We start from the raw sequence: 24086 nt of genomic DNA, 5'->3' as shown, positions 1-24086 counted from the left end.
TCTCATTGTTTTGTTTTGAGACAGGGTCTCTTGATTTAGCCCGGGTTGTCCTGAAATTCTCTGTGCCGACAAGGCCGGCTTTGACTTGGGTCCAGTGCTAGAGCAACAGTGACTCTTGGCCACTGATGTGCATTTCTAGCTTCAGAACCCATGACGTTTTATCATTCTTCAGTATGATCCCCACAATGGCCTTGGGGACCGATACCGAGACCATTCTCACGATGTGACTTCTGTAAACCATAAAGCAGCCAATGTGTTTTACAATCTGCTCCTCTTGTCCTCCCTTCTCCCTTCAGAGAGCCACTTTAGTACGACGACTAGGAGGACAGGAACGACCAGAGCCCCAGCGAATCCAGCAGGTAACGAGGTGTGGGAAGAGAGGAAGGCCAGACTCACCTGAGAAGGAACACAAGGAGGGACTCGTTGGGACTCCATCTGGGACAGGGTCAGAAGGAGCCGTGTAGAGTTTTTAGCTGCATATATGAAAAGTCAGCAAAGGCACGCACCCATGTGAACCATGTTAGATTTAATTCAACAGAATCCCGTCTGGTTGATCACTGTTCCTTACGTGAAAGCCATGCATTTCCACTTCCCTATTGCTTTAGGTGATGACGATGGCTGCCAGAATCCAGGTACAGGAGGCAGAAGGGGTGAGCTGAACTTGACTGAAGCCCCAGGCTATCCCCAAAGCTCCCGGGGTTAAACATGAGCCATGTGTAGTTGAGCAGAGTGGGGCAACCTCAGGCCTAAGGAGAAGTCTTCAACGAAGATATTCAGACGTTTTCTTGAAATTCTCTAAGTTTTTGAAGATCTCGGGAAAGTTGGTGTATGTGGGTCACATCTATAAATACTTCTCATCTGAGAACTTAGAACTGAAAACTGTTTATTAATCTGAGGAAAATAAAAAGCCATGTACATTGACATATGTGGCAGGTTTTTATGAGAAATAACTGTGCTTATAAGATGAAAACGTAATTTAGAGTAATGAGTGACATTATTTTATAATTTTCCGTAATGTCTGGCTTCAATAGAATGCATCTGGATTCTGTGTGTGTGTGTGTGTGTGTGTGTGTGTGTGTGTGTGCGCGCGCGTGTGTGTGCGTGTGCGTGTGCATGTGCATAGCTGTGTCTGTGTGCACCTCTGTGTGTGTGTGCCTGTGTGCGTGCATGTGTATGTATGTGTCTGTGTGTCTGTGGTACTGTGAGACAGACCTAGGACTCACTATGTAGGCCACACTTTACTAGACAGACCAGACTGGCCTCAAATTCACAGAGATCTGTCTACCTGCCTCTACCTCCCCACCCCCAACCCCTGTGCTGGGATTACAGATGTGTGTTACCACTGCACCTGGATTTTTAATATCTGCATCTGGACTGAGCAGTTATAAGTTCCTGAAGTTCGATACAACATGCGGAGAAAATCCAGGCTCAGGCAGATGTGTAGGAGAAAAGGGGAAAGAACTCACTGTGCTTTTTTTCTTTAGTATTTTCTTATTTACTCACTTTTTACCCCAATTGCTGCCAGTTTCCCTGCTCTTTTACACAGTCTCTCCCTCTATGTCTCCCCTTCTCCTCAAAGAGGGTGGAGCCCCCAGGGTATCCGCCCCCACCCCCCACCCCTAGCTGGCACATCGAGCCTCTGTGGGGCTGCATTCATCCTCTTCCACTGAGGCCAGTAAGGTAGCCCAGCCAGGGAAACAGGATTCACATGCAGGCAACAGCTTTAGGGACGGCCCCTACCCCAGTTGTTTGGGGACCCACATGACCAAGCTGCATATCTGCTGCATATGTGCGGGGGACCTAGGGCCAGATGTGCATGCTCCCTGGTTGGCGGTTCAGACCCTGAGAGCTCCAAGGGTCCAGGATAATTGACTGTGTTCATGGTCCTTTCGAGTCCGTGTCCTCTTCTGGTCCTTCAGTCCTTCCTCCAGCTCTTCCATTGGACTCTCCTATTCTTTGAATGGATCATTCACAGTTTGCTAGCGCTGTGCACTGGTCACTTGGAAACACTGATACCCCGACCAATGCACAATGTAATATATTACAGAATCACTCCGATTCCTTTTGCCACCTATCTCATTGAACAAAGCGTTCAGTAAGCCGTACCGGGTGGCACCACCTGTAATCCCAGCACTGTGGAGGCAGAGGCGGGGAGAATACCCAAAGTTTGAGGCTAATCCTGTTCCGTATTGCAAGTTCCAGGGTACTCAGAGTTACAACAGCAAGATCTCTTGTCCAAAAACAAATAAACAAATAAATGATGAGTAAAACAATGATTTAAAAAAACCATCTAGATATTGAAAAGCTGCTCATATCAAGCCACCAGCAAGTTTTCAGAAAACTCTTGTCTTTTAATTTAAATTCCAAGTTTGGTTATTGGCAGCAGATACGATCAGGGAGGCTGCAGGGATGGTTCAGTGGCACAAAGCACTAGTGTCTGTGTGGCAGCTCATAGCCGGCTACACTTCCGGCAAACCTACCTGCTTAGTCATGACAGTGGAGTGCAGTCACGCTTGCAGGCAAATCACTCATACACATAAAATAAAATGATTTTGAAAAACTCAGATCCTATTAGGGTTTGTGTTCAGGTGATAGGAAATTCCATCCATTTGCAAGGAAATATCTGACACACATTTAAGTTGGTGAAACAGTTGTTATTTAGATTAAATCTTTAGGTAGTAGTCTTGGTTTTTTGTTTTTTGTTTTTTTTTTTTTAAGATTTATTTATTTATTTCATGTATTTGATACACTGTTGCTGTCTGCAGACTCACCAGAAGAGGGCAGATCCCCACTACAGATGGTTGTGAGCCACCATGTGGTTGCTGGGAATTGAACTCAGGACCTCTGGAAGAGCAGTCAGTGCTCTTAACCACTGAGCCATTCTCCAGCCCAGTCTTGGTTTTGTAATTCAAGGAAACTCTCTGCAGAGATGAATTCCTCGTGCTCCTGAGAGTGTGTCTGTCTGTGCATTCGTTAAACCATTCAAACATGCTTCTGTGTCAGAGAGGATTTTCATTTTGTTCACTTAGTCTGAGACAAGGTCCCACTGTGTAGCCCCAGTGATGTCGAGCACCACATTGTAGACCAGGATAGCTCTGAATTCTCAGAGATCTGACTACCTGTGCATTCTAAGTCAGGCATTAAGGTGTGCACTGCAGCCAGGCCATACTTTAATACAAACTATTTCTACTGTGTAGGAATTTTCCAGTGCTGCTAACTACACTACCTAAATAAATTTACCAGTTTAAATCAATATTCACTTTTCTTCTATGAATCCCTGTGATGAGTGTTAAATTTATTTTTATACAGTGTTTTAAAATTGAAATCTTATTTTGGTTTGGCTTTGGTTTCAGGAAATTTTTATTCATTTCCTTTTTTTTTTTTTTTTTGTTAATAATCTTGCTATGTAGCCGGGATGGCCTCCAGTTTGCCTTCCTTCTCCCTCTGACTCCTCAGTACTGAGGCTAAGGCATGTACAATCATATCTGAAAATACTAAATTTTCATTTGTTTTAATCATAGATTAAGTCCCATGTTTTCTTCTTTCAGGTTCCCACAGATAACTTCTTGTACTATCTTGGCACATAGATGCAGTCTGTCCATTTTGCAGTTTTATTTGTACATGCAAATATCATTTGGTGGCTTGTGCATCTGCCGTTCTAGTCTGATACTGAATAGTGCCATCAGCTTGAGCACTCCATGATCCCATTGTCCAACTACAGTAGCCCACCTTAGGTCTAGCCTCCTTCTCCATTTCTTGCCTAATCCTGCTAATCTGTTTTCCATTTGTAAAATGCCATTTCGAGAAGTCTATATAAATGTCCGGTGCTATGTTGAGCTTAAAGAAGGATGAATCAGAAATGTCTGTCCATCCTAGTGGAGCAGATAGAATGGATGCCTGTAATAGTGGGTTCTCACCTTCCTCCCATTTCAATTTATGTGGGTCTCCCAGCTTATGTGATGGTTAACACATTTAGGATCGGTTGACACTTAAGGTCTTTTCCTCTTAGTTAACGGTCGTCAGTGATAACTTACAAACACACCTGAAAACATGATTTACTGATTTCCCATGTATTTCTTGAGCCGATGAAGTTGACCGTCAGGATTAACTATTATAGGTCCAATTTAGCTTCATGCTTGGCTCCGTGTTTCCTGCAAAGCAGCAATGCAGATGTCAGTCGGTGCCAAGGTGTCAGTGAAATCAGGTTCTGTGAGTTTGCTTTTGATCCCTGATGGGGATGAATGACCACAACATTGGCTGCTTCGACAACAGACTCATCCTGTAATCAGTGCGATCAAATGCAGAATGAATAGGGTAGGCCGCAGTGAGCATGTTACAAGGCTGCGTTCCTCTTGGAGGCTCTGCGGGGGAGTGATTTCTCTCCTTTTGCCATCTACGTTCTTTGGCTTATGACTACTTCGTTCATCTTCAAAACCATGGATATACCAGTGTTTCCTTTTTCAGTTTGTCTATTTTTCCGTATCTGTAGCCCAGGCTGATTTGAAACTTGTTATATAATTCAGGCTGCCCTCCAAGTCCTCCTCCTCCTGAGTCTGCCTGTCAGATTCTGGGATCATAAGTGGGCACCACCACACTTGGTTCTTGTGGATCTTCTGTGCATACAGTCCTGTCACCTACAGACTGTTTTCAATATCCTTTCCTCATTCTTGCTAGGACTGCTGGTACTGCATTGAATAGAATTGGTAGATTGGACACGGTTGTCTTGTTCCTCGGGTTAGAAGGAAATCTTTCAGTGTTTCTCCCTTGACTATGTGCCCTGGTCCCTCATCCTGTGTGGTCCTCATTCCACTGGGTGACATTGCTCTCATCTTCGTTACTTTTCTAGTTGCTGTAAGAAAGCGCCAGGGTGGAAGCCGCTTAAGGGAGAGTTATTTTTGCCCAGTTTGAGCGATGATGGCGTACACTCAGCTCACTCCATCACCTGTGTACAGGCTAGGATCTCAGAACGAAGAACCATGTCATCTGCCGTAGGTGCTTCTTTTCAACACAGTTTACCGAGTCAAGATGAACTCCTACCATATTGCTGGAGGCCTGTCTCTGAGGAGGTTCTAGAACTCATTGAGTTGACAACTCCCGCTAACCACTCTAGCTTCTATGGCTGATATGTGGAATTGTCATCAAAAAGATGTTAAATTTTGTCAATTTCTCTTTCTATACCTACTGACATGATCACATGATTTTTATGCTCCATACTTTTAATGTTTAATTATTTAATTTATGTTGAGCAATCCTGTGTCCCGGGCATAAATCCAGTTTTGATTATAGGGTGCAATCTTTTAAATGTGCTGTTCATTCTCTTTGCTAATGTAATGTTTCCTTGATTTTTGCCTCTACTCAAGTAGTTTTGCCTGTTTTTGGCATTCTCGTCTGGCTTCGCGTGAGGGTCATGCTGTTCATGAAGTGAATTTGGAATTAATTCCTCCTCTTCAGATCTGCAAGGATTTGAGAAGGATTAGCTTTAATTTTTTTTAATTCATTTTTATAGCCTTCTCTTACCTGGATATTTCTTTGTTGTGAGGTTGTTGATTATTCTAGTTATTATTCATCCACTTATATTTTGATTTTTCATAATCACCTTAATAGTTTGTGTGCTTCTAGAACTCTATCCATTTCCTCTAGCACGTCTGATTTGTTGGAATACATTGTCCATTGTAGTTTCCTTTGTACCTGTTTAGTATTAGTTGCAATGCCTCCTCTCCCATTTATAATTTTGAGTTATTAGAACAAGTTTTGAATCTTGTTTTCTTTTCTCAAAAAGCCAACTCCAGATTTCCTTTCTTTCCTCTCCTCCCCCTTGTATTTCCCCGTTTGTTCTGAGGAAAAACCTAGGACCTCTACGTAAATGCATGCTTGCTTCTGAGCTACCCCACCAGCCCATAAGAACCTTAGCTCCATTAAAGCTTCCTGATGGTTTTCTTGTCTAGAATTCTTTGTCCTCCCTCCTTTCTACACATCCTATTCCTGTGACACTTCTTCCTCTTCCTCCCTCTTTTGAGACTGAATCTTACTATCTTAGCAAGCAGTCCTAGCTGGATCTCAAATGCCAGGTCCTCCCACCTCAGCTTCCTGGATCCTGGCAGTGCACCAGGTGGCCTGCTCTTTCCAGGTTCGTAACAACTTTTCCTCTTATGGGCCGTGTTTCTGTTGTCGAATATCTGAGCTCTTTACTAAGCATTCAATTCTGAAACACTTCTTTCTGAAAATTTAATGGTTTACTATTTAAGCAAATAGAACCTATCCATTTGCAGTTAGTTTTATATAAAATGAAACCCATTGCTTTTTGTTTTAGAAGTTTAATTATTCCAGCACCTTTTGCTGAAAAGATTTCTTTCTCCCCTGAGTTCCTTTGCATATGTATAAAAAAATCACTTGAGCAGATCTGAGGTCTTTTGAGCTCTTCATTCTGTTCTGTTGCCTGTATCTGTCTGCCACATCTTTGATAAATGTTAACTATGAAATATTAGGTAGAGTGATTCATCACACTTTATTCTTTTTAAGGTTTAAAAAAAGACAATCTCAGCTTCTGCATTACCCAAAAAGTTTAGATCAAATTTGCCTGTTTCTGGAAAGAAACAATCAGTGGGACTTCTGTAGGCTTGCATTGAACATAGAGAGTGTGGGAGCTGATGTTGCCTATCTGGTGTGTTTTCTGGTGTGTGTCTTTATTTGGATCCTCTTGGCTTTATACCTTTAGGTTTACTTTACGTTTACAGTAATTTCCCTCACCTCTGCTTTAAATCTTTGCTTTCTGAGACACTGCTGAAATGAGTTCAGTAGCATCGACATATAATAGTGATGACAAGGCAGCGTCCAATCCATCACTTACAAAATGCCACAGTAGTTCTCCTTTACTCTTAACCTGGCCCCATGTGACCCCACTGCTCAGGTTGGAGTGACACGCAGGAAGCACAGAGACAGAGACAGGAAGTGGACTAGTAAAACTCACAATTCACCTTCCAGTGACGTATTCCCAATACGTGAGCCTATAGGGTCATTTCACGTTTGACTACAACACCCATTTGTTTGTTGTTCAGTAAAGTTACAAGTGAGTTGTTTGGAAATCCTTGTTGCTTTTTCTTTTCATTTCTTTCTCTTTTTGTTTTTGTTGTTGTTTCTTTAATGCAGGGTTTCTCTTGGCTGTCCTGGAACTCACTCTGTGGACCAGGCTGTTTTCAAATTTCAGAGATCCTCTTGCCTCTGTCCCTCGGAGTGCTGTGATTAAAAGTGTGCATCGCCATAGATCACATGAAACTCAAGAAGGATGACCAAAATGCGGATGCTCCACTCCTTCTTTAAAAGGGGAACAAAAGTACCCTTAGGTGGGGATAGGGAGGCAAAGTTTAGAGCAGAGACTGAAGGAACGGCCATTCAGAGCCTACCCCACATGTGGCCCATACATATACAGCCACCAAACTAGATAAGATGGATGAAGCAAAGAAGTGCAGGCTGACAGGAACCGGATATATATATTTTCCAAAATGTTTTCTGCTGAGTGTTTAGAAACTAGCTTTTTAGATCTTTGATCCACTTTTAGTTGATTTTAATGTACGGTATAGCATGATGGTCAAATTTGCTTCTTTAACCACTTTCAGTTTGTAAAGCAGTTCTCTGTACATCACATAAATGCTAGCTTATAAAACAATTCTCTGCACATTACAGACATCGCCAGCTCATTCATCTCTGGGCATCGTAATCTGCTGTTCAGTTCTTGCTCTAACAGTGGAGGAAACCATAGCTCAAAGGTCTCGGGGATCATCTAGAATTCCCTACCCCATGTGGGCAGCAGATCTGGGCTCATGTTCTAGCTCTGGTCAAGTGGTGAGATGTGGGGCTTCGTTTGTCTCTCGGTCCCCAACCTATGAAGAAGAATGGTTAGAATCTCCCTCACTTAAACCTTTTCTATCTCTTTGCCGTCTTTTTCTGGGTAGTCATGAGGTTGTATAGGAGCTTTAATAAGTACTAACGATGGGCTAGTCACGGTATGACTTCCTTAAACTATGATGTAGGTAAACATTTTATTATTATTTATTTTGTATTGCTGTTTTCCCTCCCACTTTCAGAGAGATGGGACCACATGACCACTACTACAACGAAAAGGCCAGGAACAACTAGAGCACCGTCAAATCCTCTGGGTAAGACAAGCTCTCAGAGGAAAAAAGGAAGGAAGGATTTTCCACATCAGCTACCTGTTTCAGGGTATCCTAGTTTGCATTTCTAAGGTGATAATTAAATACCACAATCAAAAACAACTTGGAAAAGAAAGGATTTATTTTATTTGGCTTATGACCACCAGCGTAGGGATGGTACCTTCCACGGTGTATCATGTCCTTCCCCACTGATCGATCACTGAGAAAATGCCTAACAGCCTGAGCTTATGGAGGCCTTTTCTCAAACACGGTTCCCTCCTTGTGGATGGCTCTAGCTCATGCCGACATAAAAACTACCCAGTACAGCAGTGATTATTTCTTTTGTTCTGTGGTCCCCAGAACTTGATGGGTTTGACTTGGAAGACGCCTTGGATGATCGGAATGATCTAGATGGCCCCAAAAAGCCAAGTACAGGAGAAGGAGGAGGTAAGTTCTAAATGCTTGACATCACAGGCCAGTGCTATAGTTCCTGGTATCGATTGTCTTATACCTGCAATGGCGTTCTAAGACATCCAGAGCACTGTAGATCTGGGCCATGTTGAGCGGTAGCAAAATCCCACAACAGTAGTACTGATAGATTTTGGTCTTGGGATTCTCCGAATTATTGGGTATCTCAATAACTTTTGTCTGTGTGTTTTATATCGATCTATGTTTATCATCTGTATATTTAATTTTTTTAAAAAATCAGCATTAGTATAAAATTATAATACTAAACCAATACATATAAATAGCACATTGTATGAGTCTGTATGTCGAGATAAAAACAATTTGTCAGAGAGTGTCATTATTTTATACTTCTTAGAAATTTCTAGAATGTCAATCTTGCTAGGAGATACCTGGATTCTCATATTGAGATATGCAGCTTGAAAGCTGTCCTCTGACCTACACACACACACACACACACACACACACACACACACACACACACACACACTTAAATACAATTAAATTCAAAAGGGTTTAAAACAGACATATAAATGAATAATACATTTTAGAAAGTGTTTAGTAATCTTTCATCACTTAGTTCCCCTTCATTACTTTTCTGGCTGCCCTGACCAAGGACCTAGCAAGCGAAGAGAAGAGGAAGGATTCTTTCTGCTTATCATTTCAGAAGCAATGAGGCCCCGCTAGGACTCCGCTGCTCGCGTTGTATCCACACGCAGGAAGTGCAGAGACGGAGACAGGAAGTGGGCTAGTAAAACCCTGGTGTCACCTTCCAGTGATGTATTTCCAAAAGCAGGCCTCAAGAGTCCCAGCACATGAGCCTATAGGGACATTTCATGTTTGAACTGCAACACCCGTTCAATGGACTTGTGCCCATTTGTTGTTTTCTAGCATTGCAGGTTAGTCTTTTGGAAAACCTTGTTCTCTTATAGTTTATAAAAGTTCAGTGTAATGCTGCGTGCTATAATAAAAAAATCTAACTTGCTGCTAACACCACCCATACCACTGGAAAAGACTCACGGTAGCTTACAAAGGCTTCACCCGAAATCTTGTCGACAAGCACCATCAGTGGCTGTCCTGGACTGACGGATTCATTTCATCCAGTTTTAAGAAATGCTTCCCAAATCATCTACTTGGTACGACATTCATTCTGCCCAGCAAAAGTGGTCTCACGACACAAAGCAGACAAAGCCAAGTAAGAGAAGGAACAGTGACGCCAGGGGCCTTAGCGAATCACCCCCCAGTCTTCTGGAATACAGCGGGACAGCTTTAAGCACACTTTGCACACAGAGCATAGGACATTCAGGAAGATGTGAACTTAATCACTGAACTATGGTTAATAATGATTCTGCTTCTCGTATTGGTCATCTGTGATTGTGTCACAGATTGTGAGAAAGTTGAGACTTATTCTTGCAGAAAGGCATTAATTTCCTTGGTTCATTTAAGAAGCTGAGTCTTCTATAGAGTCAGAGCCTCAGAGCTGCCATCGAGACAGGGGGATGGCGTCTCATCTGAACTTAATTATAGGACTGTATTTCTTATCTCTGTGGTCACACAAACACTCAAGATGATTGGACGTTCTACAGAACATATACATCGGCAATGAGCTGTCTGAGGGGCCGGTTGAAATTTTGCCTACCCCCTTTCTTCCTTGTTCATTTCCCTCAACATCCTCCCCACCCCCATCAATCCTTAGTGTGAGCACAAGGCGTAGTTCTGAGACCTTACATCTGCTGTGCCACTGAACCACACTCTCAATACCATGAGGAACACTCGTGTGTCATGGACAACTTTGACTAATCCAAATGTTTGCTGCTGAGATTTTTTTTTTTTTTTGACACTGAAATGTGTGGTTTTTCTGTAGGTTTGTCAGACAAGGATCTCGAAGACATCTTGGGAGGCGGGGGATACAAACCTGACAAGAATAAAGGTAGGAATGTTGCTTTGTCTCCTTAAAATGCTAACCATCCGGCCGCCAGGTAAACATGTCACTCTCAGCCTCTGGCAAATCAGGCTTCGACATGTGCACCTGTCATGTGCAGTGGGCTCTCACTCTTGTGGGTGGGGGCTCATTTGTGAGCCATCCTGAGATGCTACCCATTTGCTCTGTTGCTCTTTAAGCCTGAGCTGGTGTCCCCACTACCTAGGTGCACCTCGTAAGCCAGTTTTCCATGCAGTGCGAGGGTTCAAACTTAACATGGCACACATTTTAAAGAAGCCCCTAGCAAATCAGATGTTTACAAAATTCCTTTGGATTCCATTTCCCCTTCCCAGGAAGATTTACACTTCCCTCCTATTGGATCCCAGGAAGTGGAAACTCTCCTTGGGGTGTATCTCCTGAGCGAAGAATCTATTTTCAATTAAAAAGACAAAAAGTTGGGGGAGGGAAGGGGAGGGGACAGGAGCTGATGGACAGGAAGGTGGGAAGGGGAATAACATCTGAAATGTGAGTAAAGAAATATATCTAATAAAAAATTTAAATAAAAGAAAAATCAATAAAAACAATTTATAAAAACATTATCTAATGAAAAATTAAAGAAAAAAAAAAAGACCAAAAGTCCCACATCGTTCCTTGCCCGGTCGGAGCCCCAAGTACTATTTATCGGCCGACAGAATACATTCTTACCTTAAAGATCACGGGAGCTTTGCTACTTTGCAACAGAATTTCAAGGTAACCATCCCTGAGGTTTAACTGTGTTTAAATGTGTAGGAAAATTAAACCACAGGGTCAGACTGTCTAGAAGTTTCGATCCAGTCTGACACACAAAACAAAACACAAAACGAAAACAACCAACTGAAAAAAACAAAAGCCCTTTATATTAAAAAAAAAAAATAATGTAGCACTGGTCAGATTTTTAAAATGGTTCAGGAAAACTCCTCGGTAATCTTCATCTGGCCTCGCCCAAGGAGCCACCATTGTAGAACCTTAGAGCGGGTCGTTCTAAATCGGAAGTTGTTATCTGTGCAATAAAGTCACCTATTGACATTTTGGAAATTATGTTAGATCTCATTTTGTGTGTGTGTGTGTGTGTGTGTGTGTGTGTGTGTGTGTGTATGTGTATATGTCTATGTTTGTGTCTGTGGGGGGGGGAGCCCTATGTGTCTGTATGTATGTGTGTGTGTGTTTGTGTGTGTGTGACTGTCTGTGTGTCTGTCTGTGTGTATGTGTGTGTGTATATGTGTATGTATGTGTGTGTGTGTGAAATTTTGTCACATGTGTAGATTTCAATAGCCATTAACACAGCCAGGGAGAGATTATCATAAAATTTCTTCTGCATGCTGACCCTTGAACAGTCATGTCCTTCCCAAGCCTCATGTTTGCAGTTCGCACAGCTGCTCATGACTGAAACCTTTCTTCACACATCTGTCAGATCGGACCTTAAGCTTGGATGGGGTGAGAAGTATGAGTCTTGTGTGGCGAAGCAAGTTTCTTTTGGAACCCATAGGTGTCACATGCCACAATTGTGACCTTTGACATACTCGCTTATGACAAGATGTTGGAATGATAAGTTGTGATGTTCGAGACCCTTTGTTTACTATTCCGTGTTATGACAGAGAAATTGTAGCAGGGTCCGAAGAATTCAAGCTGTGAGTCCATCAAGACCCCTCTTCCCCAGTCCAGGCTGAAGTTGAGCATTTGCTTCGTTCTTGCAAGCGCTGCTCCTTGCACATGGGAACGGTGTTCTCTGTTGCTTACAATGTCCCGCAGTCATGTTTGTCCCCAGAAACACCTTTCCAGACAGTGTCATCGTGAGGAAAAAGCCATAAAGGCCTCTAAGTGAAACTTCCAGGGGTCATGAGGACACGGAGCATTTAAAGGGCAAACCCAGCAAACGAGCCAATTATTCCGGGTGACAATTGGTATTTCCAGATGGGGAGAGAAGGGCAGTGGTTACCTCTGTAAGTGTGCACCGGAACGAAAGCCTGAATGACAGGCCGGGGACTTCTCTTCATTAAACGCATTTGTTTTAGCAAGGAAGAGGTGTCGGGAAATTCTTTAATTGGGCTTACGTTGGAGCTTGTCTTGTAAAGAATAATTAATTGTTGGCTACGGTCACTCCCTCCATCACCCATCACCGTAGGCGTCAGAAAAGAAGATCAAAGGGCGACACAGGAACACAGGTGACATTCACAGACACAGTCCCTTCCACCCAAAAACAAGCTCATGATGGGGAGGGAAGGGAGCATCACATAATTTCCATACATTGTAAACTCAATTAGCAAACTTCCTCCACTCGAGTCTTTACGACGTAGCTTCAGTCGTTCTGGCGTGGATTTGTCAAGTAATATATTATCCGTTGTGTATTTTTTCCTCAAGACAACATTATTGATACACTGCGAGTGTGTACCTGAGTCCTCCAGCATTTCTTGAAGTGAGTGGCTTGCAAACCCTCCGTTCTTCCTCCTCCTGTGACCTTTCAGGACTCACACTGTTGCCATTTTTTGCAAATGGTCTTGTTCTTTTCGTAGTGTGGACGAGAGAAGGTCCAAAGAGGTTTCTTTGGAGTTGTTTCCACAGTATTTCTGGCTTTAACATGGGGAAATACTTTGCCTGATGGTCTCACTGTCTATGGTGAGGAGACACATCAGACACCCATAGTTGTTCCAACAGATCAGGGAGTGCGGCAGGAACATAGGGAAGTTGTTGAGCTGTTCTTCATGTATAACATTGGGTGTTTTGATGTAGATAACAACGCGTTACCTACAGAGTAGTCTCAGTTTTGTGGTAGGAAATGGACGAACATGGCTGTGAGAGATTTTGCAACAGCAGGAATACTGTATTCCCTGGTTGTTAGCCCAGACAGTACATTTTGGAGTAATTTTTCTGTTTGATCTTATTTAGCAATTATAAGTTTTTTTGCAGCAATAATTTCCCCCTTTTTATTACTTTTCTTTAGTAATTATAATTTTTTTACAGCAATATTCTCCCCCTTTTTATTACTTTTTTCCTTTCTTATTACTTTTTTTCTTGGCAGGGTTTTACTTTACAGCCCCAGCTTGCCTGGATGTCACAAGCTATCTGACTTAGCCCTCTAGGTTCAAGGGTGGCGCCACCAGGCATGGCTTTGTTTATTGACTTTAAAAACACTGTACCTCTCTTGCTATTTTTTTGAGACAATAAAAGCACATTTTAAGAATATTTAAAGGCCCTTGCTGTGTCTTGCTGGAAGCCTGGGACATTCACAATATCCTCAGCAGTTGTCGACATAATCACTCCACTGTCCCACGATTCTCTGTGTCCTTGACAACCAGATGTGTCAGGCACTCGCTGGGAGCCACAAGCTGGGTGGCCCTCAGAGAGGGGCAGACTCACACCTTGTGTCTCTGCTTTTCCCAGGAAGAAGTGGCTTTGCAAGACTCGAGGCTGACGTGTGTGTGTGTGTGTGTGTGTGTGTGTGTGTGTCTGTATGAGAGTGTGTGTGTGAGAGTTTGTGTGTGTGTGTATGTGTGTGTGAGTGAGTATGTGAGTGTATGTGTGAGTGTGTGTGTGTGAGAGAGTGTGTGTGAGAGTGTGTGTGAGAGTTTGTGTGTGTATGTGTGTGTGAGTGAGTGTGTGTGGGTGTGAGAGTGTGTGTGTGAGTGTGTGTGGGTGTGAGTGTGTGTGAGAGTATGTGAGTGAGTGTGTATGTGTGTGTGAGTGTGTGTGGGTGTGAGTGTGTGTGAGAGTGTGTGTGAGTGTGTGTGTATGTGTGTGTGTGAGTGTGTGTGTGTGTGTGCATTGTGGTCTTTGTATCTGAGATGCTGGAGGTCTGACACCTCTGTTAACAACAGAGCTTATTCACAATTTCTTAACCCATTGTCTTTCCCTATAAGAATAATAAATAATAATTAATAATTAATAGTAACATTAATAAAGGAAAGACGTTTATTTACCTCCAAGTTCTGGGAGCCGGGTGACCAAGATGGGTGGCTATATCTGGTGAAGGACTCACGTTGCACCCTAACATGGCAGAAAAACAAAAGGGCAAATGGGCACAGACCCATAAGACAACACAGCCTGTTCTCGTGGCACCAAACAGAAGCATCATGCTTTTTACCACAAGTTTCCGTGGGGACAAGATTTATTCAAACCACTGAGCACAACTTCCTCACTGAAGTAATTCCTCTTATTCTATGGGGTCCATCCAAGTAAAGGTAGTTGCTATAGCGACAAGGTCCCTGTAACCTCAATCAGGCAAGCATCATAGTTTTGTAATCTTTGCAAATTCAATCAGAACAGGGCATTTGTCCTGGTCACAGTTTCATGTCTTTGAATACACGTGTTTTTAGAAAGCCGGTATACATCGTGATCTCATGTTCAAGCCCAGTTTCTCCTCATCGTTTTATAATAATTTATATCACCGAGCCCTTTTCCATATATTACCAAACATTTTACTTTGCTATTTGTCAGTGGATGGACTGCCAGACCGAAGGCCGTCATGAGAGAACTGTGCTGCTGTGAACGTCTGTCTATGGGCGTATAGAAGATTTCACACAGGCATAGTTTTTAGCTGTCTTGAGTACATGTGGGCATTGGCATCTGCTCAGCATCTGCTAGGGTCTCTGTGCTGGGTCCAGACATGGCTCCGTTTCACTCGTGGGTGCCCCTTTAATACCCGAGCAATATTTATATATTGTCTCTTTACTAATCTCGCTGCACTTGCCCAAAATTCTCCTCCTGAGACTTAACCAGAGAACACAGTCTCTGCTGGGATTTTCTGAGACGTCCTTTGTTGGTGCAATGAATCTGAGTCTTCACCTTAGCCTCAGGCGGACTCTTCAGACGGGGGCAAAGAGCAGCCACATTCTTCACCAAAACACCACAGAAACAATCTCCAGGCCACACACTGAAATTATTCTCCCTGAAGCCTCCTGGGCCAGGTCTCTGCAGTTAAATTCACTCACAGCCACAACGTCTTCCTGCCAGGATGGCTCACTGGGCCCCACTCAAACCATTTCATGGCTTTCCAAATCCAAAGTCCCAAAATTCACGTTCTTCCAAACAAAAGTATGGTCAGGCTTATCAGTAATACCCAGGCCTTGGTATCAACTTCTGACTTACTTAGGGTTTTACTGCTGCGGAGAGAGAGTGACCGAGGCTGCTCTCACAGGGACAACCTGTGACTAGGGCGGGTTTACAGGGTCAGAGGTTCAGTCCGTCATCATCATGGCAGGAGCAGGGCAGCGTCCAGGCAGGATGGTGCAGGAGGAGGTGAGAGTTCTCCATCCTCATTTGAAGGCTGCTAGCAGAGCACTGAGAGACTTACAACCCACACCCACAGGGCCACGCCCACTCCAGCAGGGCCACTCCCACTCCAACAGGGCCACGCCCACTCCGACAGGGCCACGCCCTCTAATAGTGCCACTCCCTGGGCTGAGCACATACAAACCATTAAAGTGGCTGGGTTCAGCCGATACGGAGAGAAAATGAGTGGAGCTCAGAAGCCAAAGAGGGATGAAGGTTGCGACTTTAATCTGAGCCATTGCGATGCTAGAGCCATGTAGGTCGGTTTGATTCAGTGTCCTATTTGTCATACAGTACGGATGGGTAAGAGAATTAAAGCTGAGTAGCACTCGTGCGTGTGCGTGTGCGTGTGTGCATGTGTGCACATCTGTGTGTGTGTCTGTGTGTGCATGTGTGTGTCTGTGTGTGCATGTGTGTCTGTGTGTGCATGTGTGTGCATGTGTGTGTGTGTATCTGTGTGTGTTACTCCTACACTTTTGCCATGTGGTGATAGTGTATCACCATAATCAGACGAAACGTTCTGCACGATGACCTCTGTCCTCTGACCCTTATAAAAGGGGCTGACATCCTCTGTCCACATTCCCCTGTTTTGCCTTTCTCTGACGTTTAAGAACTTGTTAAGTGTGAAAATGTCAGATGTGGTCTCACGTATTTGCATTTGTCTGTGCTCCGGCTCGTGTTTGGCATAGTTGTGGAGAAGATTTGCTGTGACATCGAACCGCCTCTTGCTCATCTCTCGGATGAGAACTTTGGCTCCCACCCTTGTGAGGCAGGGCTGCTCAGTGCAGCTGCCCCCAGTGCAGGGAAGAACTTGACTTGAAGCCAGGGCTTCGAGAACACTGTGTGTGACAAGGGCTCAGCATAAGGAATTCACCATCTCACGGGGTCATAGGGATCACAGGGGTCGCAGCACACACTAAGTGCTCTTGTCCTTCCTCCAGGTGGCGGTGGTGGTTATGGCAGCCAGGATGACCCTGGATCAGGTGGGTATCCTTGGCCCAAAATTTCTGTTTGGATCACAAGGAAAACCATGCTGGTTCCCTCTGGCCTCAGGCCTGTGCTTCCCCGCCCGCCCCTGAGCGTTAATTCCTGTTGCCTTAGCTAAGGCGTGATTAAAAGGAGATAAAACCTGGGTTGCTCTTGATCCTGCAGGCTGCAGGGTGTGGTTCTTTGACCCTTGACCCTGCTGTCCTTTGCACCTGTGGAGAGGTGGCGGACACCTGGGCCGCAAAGGCCTCTCACCTCGGGGTTCCTAGGCATAAGCACCCAGCACAGAACCATCCCTGGCATCCATTGCACTGCAGTCCCGTCCCTTGTTGGAATCCAGTTCCTTCTCAGACGCTGCCCACTGCTCAGTCCTGCAGCAAAAGCAGCAGTAGTCAATGCCAGGGCTTTGGGGGGCGGGGTTCGCATCCAAACCACCAGAGAAATTCAGCCATGCAGTGCAGGCGACATGAAGACCCCCCCCCCACCACAGGTTAGGTGACCCACGTGGTTAGGACGCTCTGAGCGTCCTCTGTGACCTGGGGACGTCGGAGCAGCGGAGTCCCGGAGGCCGCAGCGTCCCATGCTCAGCTCCGCCCGTTCTTCTCTGTGCAGGAGCAGTGACGGACCCCGGCACCATTGCGGGCCTGGTCAGCGCCCTGGCCGCGGCCCTCCTCGGAGCGGTGTCCGGCTACCTCTCCTACCAGCATCGGAAGTTCTGTTTCAGTGTCCAGCGTGAGTACAGCAGTGCTACCTACGGTCTGCAGAAACCACTAGGCTTCCCTGCCCATCCACCCGCCCTTCCTAACGCCGCGTCCGTCAGTCGCTCCCTCAGGCTTGCTTCCCTCTCTCTCTCCCCGGACTCGCGTGGTGCCACGGACGGCTCAGAGCCCAATTGTCCGATTCCCCGTCCATGGCCCTGCACAAAGGGCTCAGTGGGCAGCGCTCAGTCCCGACCGCTCCTCCATTTCACCCGACCTCCTTTGCTTTGCCCTTTGCAGGCGGCCTCGACGCAGCCTACGTGAAGGGGGAAAACCTGGAAGCTGTGGTGTGCGAGGAGCCCCGGGTGGAAGCCGCGATGTGCGAGGCGCCCCCAGGTGAGGGCTTTTCCATCCCAGTCCGCAGCCCCTGTATACGCAAATGACTCGGCCCCTATATAGGCAGGTGACTCGGCCCCTATATACATAAAGGACACCGCTCCTATATACACAAATGACTCAGCCCCTGTGTGCGCATCCTGGGCTACCCCACCTCTTTGCTGCCAACCCACATCTGGGCGCACCCATCCCGGACTGGGGTGGGTTTTGCTTCGGACCTGCACTGTGGTCCGTTTGTCCTTAGCTGTGCATCTGAGACTGCAGCTGGCCTCAAACTCACGCCTGTAGCCAGAAGTGGCCTTGAACTCCCGATGCTCTGCTTCAGCCTCCTGAAGGCTGGGCTTACAGCTGTGGCTCCACGTCTGTCTCTAAGCTTCTCGGTGGGAAAACGGCCAAAGAGAGGAAACCAGATTTTCTGTTAACCACCCGTGGGTTCCCTGAGCACTTCCGGGGCGGAGTGCACGGCGGGGGGGTGGGGGTGGTCCCAGAAGCAGATGTCATCCTCTCAGAGCCAACACGGGAGGGACTAGTGCCCCTGTGATGGCTTCAGATCCCGCCATCCGCGAGTCTCCGCGGAAGCGCGCCCATTCTGCAGATGGAGAAATTGAGGCACAGCTCTCTGCACAGCTGGCCATACTAATGCCTCGGTTTTCCTTGGCTTGCCCGGAGCTCTGTCCGGGGGGCGGGAGGGGGCCAGTGAGGGGCAGTGGGCAGGCCTGGGATGCGCATGCAGCCTACATCTAAACCTCTGACGGACTTTGGAAGGGCAGAGGGGAAACCCTCCTCACCCGTGTCTTCTCTCCCTAGTGACGGACTCCACACAACACTCGCAGCCCACAGAGCCCCTGGCACCAGAGCGGCCCCGGATCTGAGGCCCGGGATCTGAGGCCTCGCTCAATGGTCAGCGCTTGGCACCCTGATGTCCTCCGTTCATCCTTTCCCCGGGTTCCTTCCCCATCCCCAGCTTCTCCCCACACCTGGTTTTCCGCACCAGCCTTGGGGGTGTGTGAGTTGCGGTTTCTGCGCCCTTCCGTGCGGACCGCGCTGACCACTGTGCGGCGCGGCCTCGGGAGAGACTCGGAGCCGAGCCCTGCGATCCCCGTTCAGCCGAGTGCGGTGCGCACATTTGTGGTTTTTGCGCTGACCACTAAGCGCTGTGAGGAGTGCGCCCAGCTGGCACTTGGTGCATTCGGAACACACTTGAGACAAATCAGACAGCTGCAACGCACACGCGCGCACACACACACACACACATGTAACACACACGCACACACACACATGTAACATGCGCATGCACATGTAACACACGCACACACAGGCATACACACAAGCACGCACACATGTAACACACAGACACATGTAACACACGTGCACACACATGTAACGCATGCACACACATAGGCATACACACACAAGCACGCACACATGTAACACGCATGTGCACACACAGGCACACACACATATAACACACACAGACACACGCACACATATGTGTCTGCTGGTGTGTGTTTCATATGCGTGCTTGTGTGTGTGCGCGTGTATGCGTGTGTGTTACGTGTGTGCGCGTGTTACATGTGTATTACATGCGTGTGTGCGCCAGGGCCACATCTGAGGCCACTCCTTGGGCTGCACTGTGCATTGTTCTTTGGACCCGTGAGTCCCACAGTGAACTCTGCAGGCAGGAGCTCAGCGCATTTCTACGCCATGTGGCCCAGTGGTTTGCCATGTCAGAAAATCACTTGTGAGAGCGGAGCTGGCCGCTTGGAGGGCGAGGCCCACAGTGGACGACGTGATTGGCTCCGTGTATCCTGCAGGCTGCGCTTCGCCTCCACTGAGCTGCAGCAGAAACGTGACCACTGAGCCATCCTGCCGCTCTGCTGTCTTCCTGCAGCTTAAGAGCCCGGCCATGGATGCCATGGTTGTCGGTCATCATCTCAGCTCCTAGGATTAGGTCACACGTGGTATTTCCGGTCTGTTGACCTGCAGCTAGGGTCATCTCTGGGGAGTGGGGGCGTGTATACTGACGCTGAGGCCAGTGTGACCGCAAAGCCCTTGAACCCCACAGTCACGCTGTAAAATAAATGCCCTCGGTGCCTTCTGCACAAAGCCCTTCTGCATAAAACCCATCGCTCAGCCCACCGGGTCTTCACAAGGACAAAACTGTTGAAAGTCCTTTACTTCTGAGCATTTATTTTTAGCAATGTGTGCTTTACTTATGGTGTCTTCTGCTGAGGCCGATGTGAGTTATTGGACTTATATTCCTAATCCACCTTTATTTGAGCCTGCTACTTGGGGGGGAAACAGATTTGGCGTTATACACCACTCCACACATTGTATCATTTCCTTGAAAACTTTGACTTATTTGAATAAGAATGATGGAGCTTTGTATAATTTTACTTATTCTGGCTCAAAGATGCCTTTATGTTTAGGACAGAGACCATGTCTCACAAAGGGGCTATCAAAATTGGCTATTACCAGGAAAAAAGGTTACAGGCTCCAGGACTCATTGCAACGATTGACAGCTTGGTCTATAAACCAAAATTGGTGTAACATTATATTTGTTAGTGAGCCACTATATTCTGTTTGTGCTCAATTAACTTACATAGACTTAAAGTATCGCCCATTCATTTGGAAGAATTGCTTTTGGCATGTTTGGAAAAATTATTCAAGACAAATGGATACATTGGGGTACTTATGGTCAATCAGAATGGAATGTTACCACTTGTGATTTGCCTAATGTTACCAGGACGAGTGGAGAGGAGAATGAACACCTTAATGGATCCTTGCTGATGGAATGGGGAGATGGTGGCATTGTTGATAATTGATGGCCTCTGTGGAAGATCCCAGCGCACTTCAAACTCATTTGTGGAAGACTGATGCTGCATTAAAAGAAGTTGTGTTTGCTAATGGAAGCTTTTCTGAGTCTGCTCAATCTGCCTCTCAGGATAATTTTACCACATATAAGAAAGAAAAGGTTACTACTTGTATTCCTCTGCCATATTTGTTTTTAATAGGTAGATTTAATTTTACTGATGGATTTGCTTGTATTAACTGTCATTTGTATTTATGTATTAATTCATCTATTCAGTTTAATATGAATCAAGATTCTATTATGATATTCAGCAAAAATTATATGTATGGATGCCTGTTAATTTGGGACATCGTTTGTCTCAAGATCCTCAATAATGTGATTATTGAATTTTTTAATAATCTGCTGAAGAGAAGTAAAATAATGATTAGAGTCATTGTAGCTACTATTTTAAGCCTTATTTCTGTTGCTACTTTGGCAGCAGTTTCCAGCATCGCATTAAAAATATCTGTTCAGACAAAGCATTTTGTTGAAGACTGGCATAAAGATTCACATGAGTTGTGGATAGAGCAAACTAAAATTGATAGTAGACTTCAACATCAAGTAGATGTTTTAAAATAAACAGTAGGATGGTTGGGTCTAAAGATGTTATCTATTGAAATATATGTGGATTTGAGATATGATTGGAATTCTACTTTTTGTGTTACTGAATATATGTATAATTATGCAGAACAGGATTGGAAGATAATTCAAGCCTATTAAGAAGGTAATGATAGTGCTACCAAAGTAATTAATGCCTTGGAATAGGATGTTTGAACATCTTTTGGTAAACAGCTAGAAGAAACTACCCCTGCAGAAATAGCTAAATTATTGGCTGATCAGTTGACAGGATTAGCTCCCAAAACTTGGCTTCAAAGTATTTTCCATAGCTTGGGAGGGGCTAGTTTTGCCATAATATTATGTGCATTATGTATTATGTTGCTTTATTTTTACATGATTAAACCCCTACCAGGGCATTTAGCTATGTTATGGAAAGTGTTACTTTTAAAACAAAAGAAAGAAGAAGGAATTGTTGAGACATGGAGATGCAGCTCCCAGGCAGGGTCAAGTAAGGACTGGTGACAGGAGCAAGTAGGGGCTGGAATGCCACCCTTGAGAAGAAAAGGTTTTTCTCACTTGGCCTTAAACTATGTTCTGCTGTGTCCTGTTTCTGTGGACGCGGTTCTCACACTCTCTTGGTAATGGGGAGTATACTTTGATAATAAGAAGGGGGTAATTTGTTATGTGAATATTTTGAGAAGAAACCTTTGTTTAGTCGTATTCCTTTGTTTACTTTTGCCTCAGTTGTTCCTGATATCGTGGGAATAACGATCTTATGGTATCTTGCCAAAATTGAAATTGTATTAATGCATATTCATATCTACATAAGGATTAATAAAGCTCGCAACTGTGTGCAGTTGCTTCTGCCTTTCTTCTGCACCCCCTGTGTCCTGGTTGTGTGCGACTGTACCCAAGGTCCCCAACGCACTGATTATATTACTAATTAGACGTTGACACACCCTAATTTCATTCAGTCAGATGGTGGCCAGCCCAGATGAGAACTGGAGGTAGGTCACTGGCACCATGAATTTGGCCCATGATGCATGAGGGATGGCAGAAGAGAAGGGGAGGTCCACAAGTGATTTTACCTTCAAGGGAGTTGAGGGAAGATGGGCATTCAGAGGAAGACTGAACCTAAGGTAGAGGGGGAGGAGTCACACTGCTACACCAGGAGACGTGTCTCCATTTATCTCATTGCAAGGCACCCACTTAGGTGCACGACAGTCTCTGCGAATGTCTTAACAGAGGAAGACAAGGCCATACTAGCCCCCAAACACTTCTAGGCCAGCTGATGGCCTGTGACCAGTGGACTACAAGCAGCCTCTCTTTCCCTCTTATGACACTTCCCTCGCATACCCCACCCCCAAACCACACAGAAGCTGCCACAGCTGCAGCATCAGACACCTTTCCCCCTGCTCTTGTCCTGCTGGGTGGCAAATAAACTGTGGTGAGTGCCAGGATTGTTCGTGCCTGGTGACCCCCTAAACAGCTGCAGGTCGCCCAGACAAAGAGAAACAGAAGTAGATGGGGGAACAATAAAATGGAACGAGGACCTGTGATGGCAAGGGCAACTGGAAGCACCCCCAGAAGATGCCTCACACAGGACCGAGAAATGGCTTCGGCAACAAATGGGCACACACAATAAATCAGCAAGAATCACTCTGCCCACATTCCTGGAGCAGCTCCACCATGCCTTCAGTGCCATGCTGGCCCAAAGCCAATGTCCCCTTGGGGACCAAGAAGACTCTATATGGGAGACTATCAATGCTGCTACTAAGTCCCTTAGGTGGCAGTGGGGCACGGTGTCTGATGATTGCTCTGTACACAGCCAACTGTCATTCTCCTAAAGGCTACCCCTCAGACAGAGCTCAGTTCTAGGAGATATGGACCCTCCTTAGGCTCTGAGAAGTGAAGGACACCTGTATTAAGCAGCGGAGGGAACGCTGACGGGAAAGAGGTTGAAGAGACACCACACAGGCCAAGACTGTACCACACACCACTCAAGGCATGCGTGCGTAGAAGGAATGGCTGCAGAGGGAACGGGAGGTGGAGAGGTGCATGTAGCAGCTGGCACAGGTGACAGGAGAAATGTGGGAGTGGGAGCCGACCTCTACCCTTCCTCTTTCAGTCCATACAGCTGAGTGTGCACCTCCCGTCCACACCACCATAAGAACTCAGAGCTCTGCACACTGTTAGGACGACAGCTCTGCTCCACATGATCCCTCCTCGAACTGGGAGTGGTCAGTGTGGGCCTCGGTAGAGGAAAAAGCAAAAGCTCACACCATCAAAGATGGGAGTGCAGTGAGGATGCTCATGGCTTAAGCTATGTGAAGCAGGCTTTAGGAACAGGCCCTTGGGGACACCATCCAGAAGAATTCCCTTGAGATCATAGCGTGTCTTTCCTCAGCTCCCTAGAGGAGGCAAAATTTTCACATTGAGGGCAGGATGGACCCAACCCAGTGAGACCCAGGCCACAGCCAGCTGCATGAGTGCTGTGTGAAGAATGAGAAGACACCCACATGGGAGGAGCGAAGGGGTCTGTGGTACTGGTGAGGCCACGCACTTCAGTGCATTCTTAACACCCAGGGACAGAGGAGTCAGAGGCAGGTTTTCCCCCCACAAAAGCCAGGCCTCTGCAAGCTCCTGATTGGTGGCAGAACAAAGACCATCAAAGGAAAACGCCTTTTGTAGTCTCTTAAGAAAAAGGCCAGCCACTATCCCTCATGGGGTGGGCACTCACTCAACAAGGGTCTCCCCTT

General features: G+C 45.8%; 1 protein-coding gene across 6 annotated transcripts in view; it reads left to right on the top strand.

Annotated features, from left to right (window-relative positions):
* Cd99l2 (CD99 molecule-like 2) overlaps positions 1-22206 on the top strand; it is a 45536-nt gene extending 23330 nt beyond the window's left edge. For 2 of the 6 annotated variants that reach the window (NM_001433497.1, XM_087584925.1), the window contains 9 exons: positions 297-359; positions 8082-8153; positions 8508-8594; positions 10477-10542; positions 16779-16820; positions 17437-17556; positions 17823-17918; positions 18726-18818; positions 20665-22206. In NM_001433497.1, the coding sequence (NP_001420426.1) occupies positions 297-359; positions 8082-8153; positions 8508-8594; positions 10477-10542; positions 16779-16820; positions 17437-17556; positions 17823-17918; positions 18726-18790 (611 nt within the window). In that variant the 3' untranslated portion in view covers positions 18791-18818; positions 20665-22206. Of the gene's footprint in view, positions 1-296; positions 360-8081; positions 8154-8507; positions 8595-10476; positions 10543-16778; positions 16821-17436; positions 17557-17822; positions 17919-18725 lie in introns of all 6 variants that reach the window. The other 4 variants (NM_001409570.2, NM_001433499.1, XM_087584924.1 and 1 more) reach the window with 3 other exon arrangements.
* Positions 22207-24086: the final 1880 nt, after the last annotated feature.

The sequence above is a fragment of the Rattus norvegicus genome, chromosome 15 (genome assembly GCF_021556685.1).
Source record: "Rattus norvegicus strain SHRSP/BbbUtx chromosome 15, alternate assembly SHRSP_T2T, whole genome shotgun sequence".
NCBI classification, from domain to species: Eukaryota; Metazoa; Chordata; class Mammalia; order Rodentia; family Muridae; genus Rattus; species Rattus norvegicus.
Note: the sequence above shows the minus strand (reverse complement) of the source record. Positions and strands in the feature narration are given on the sequence as shown.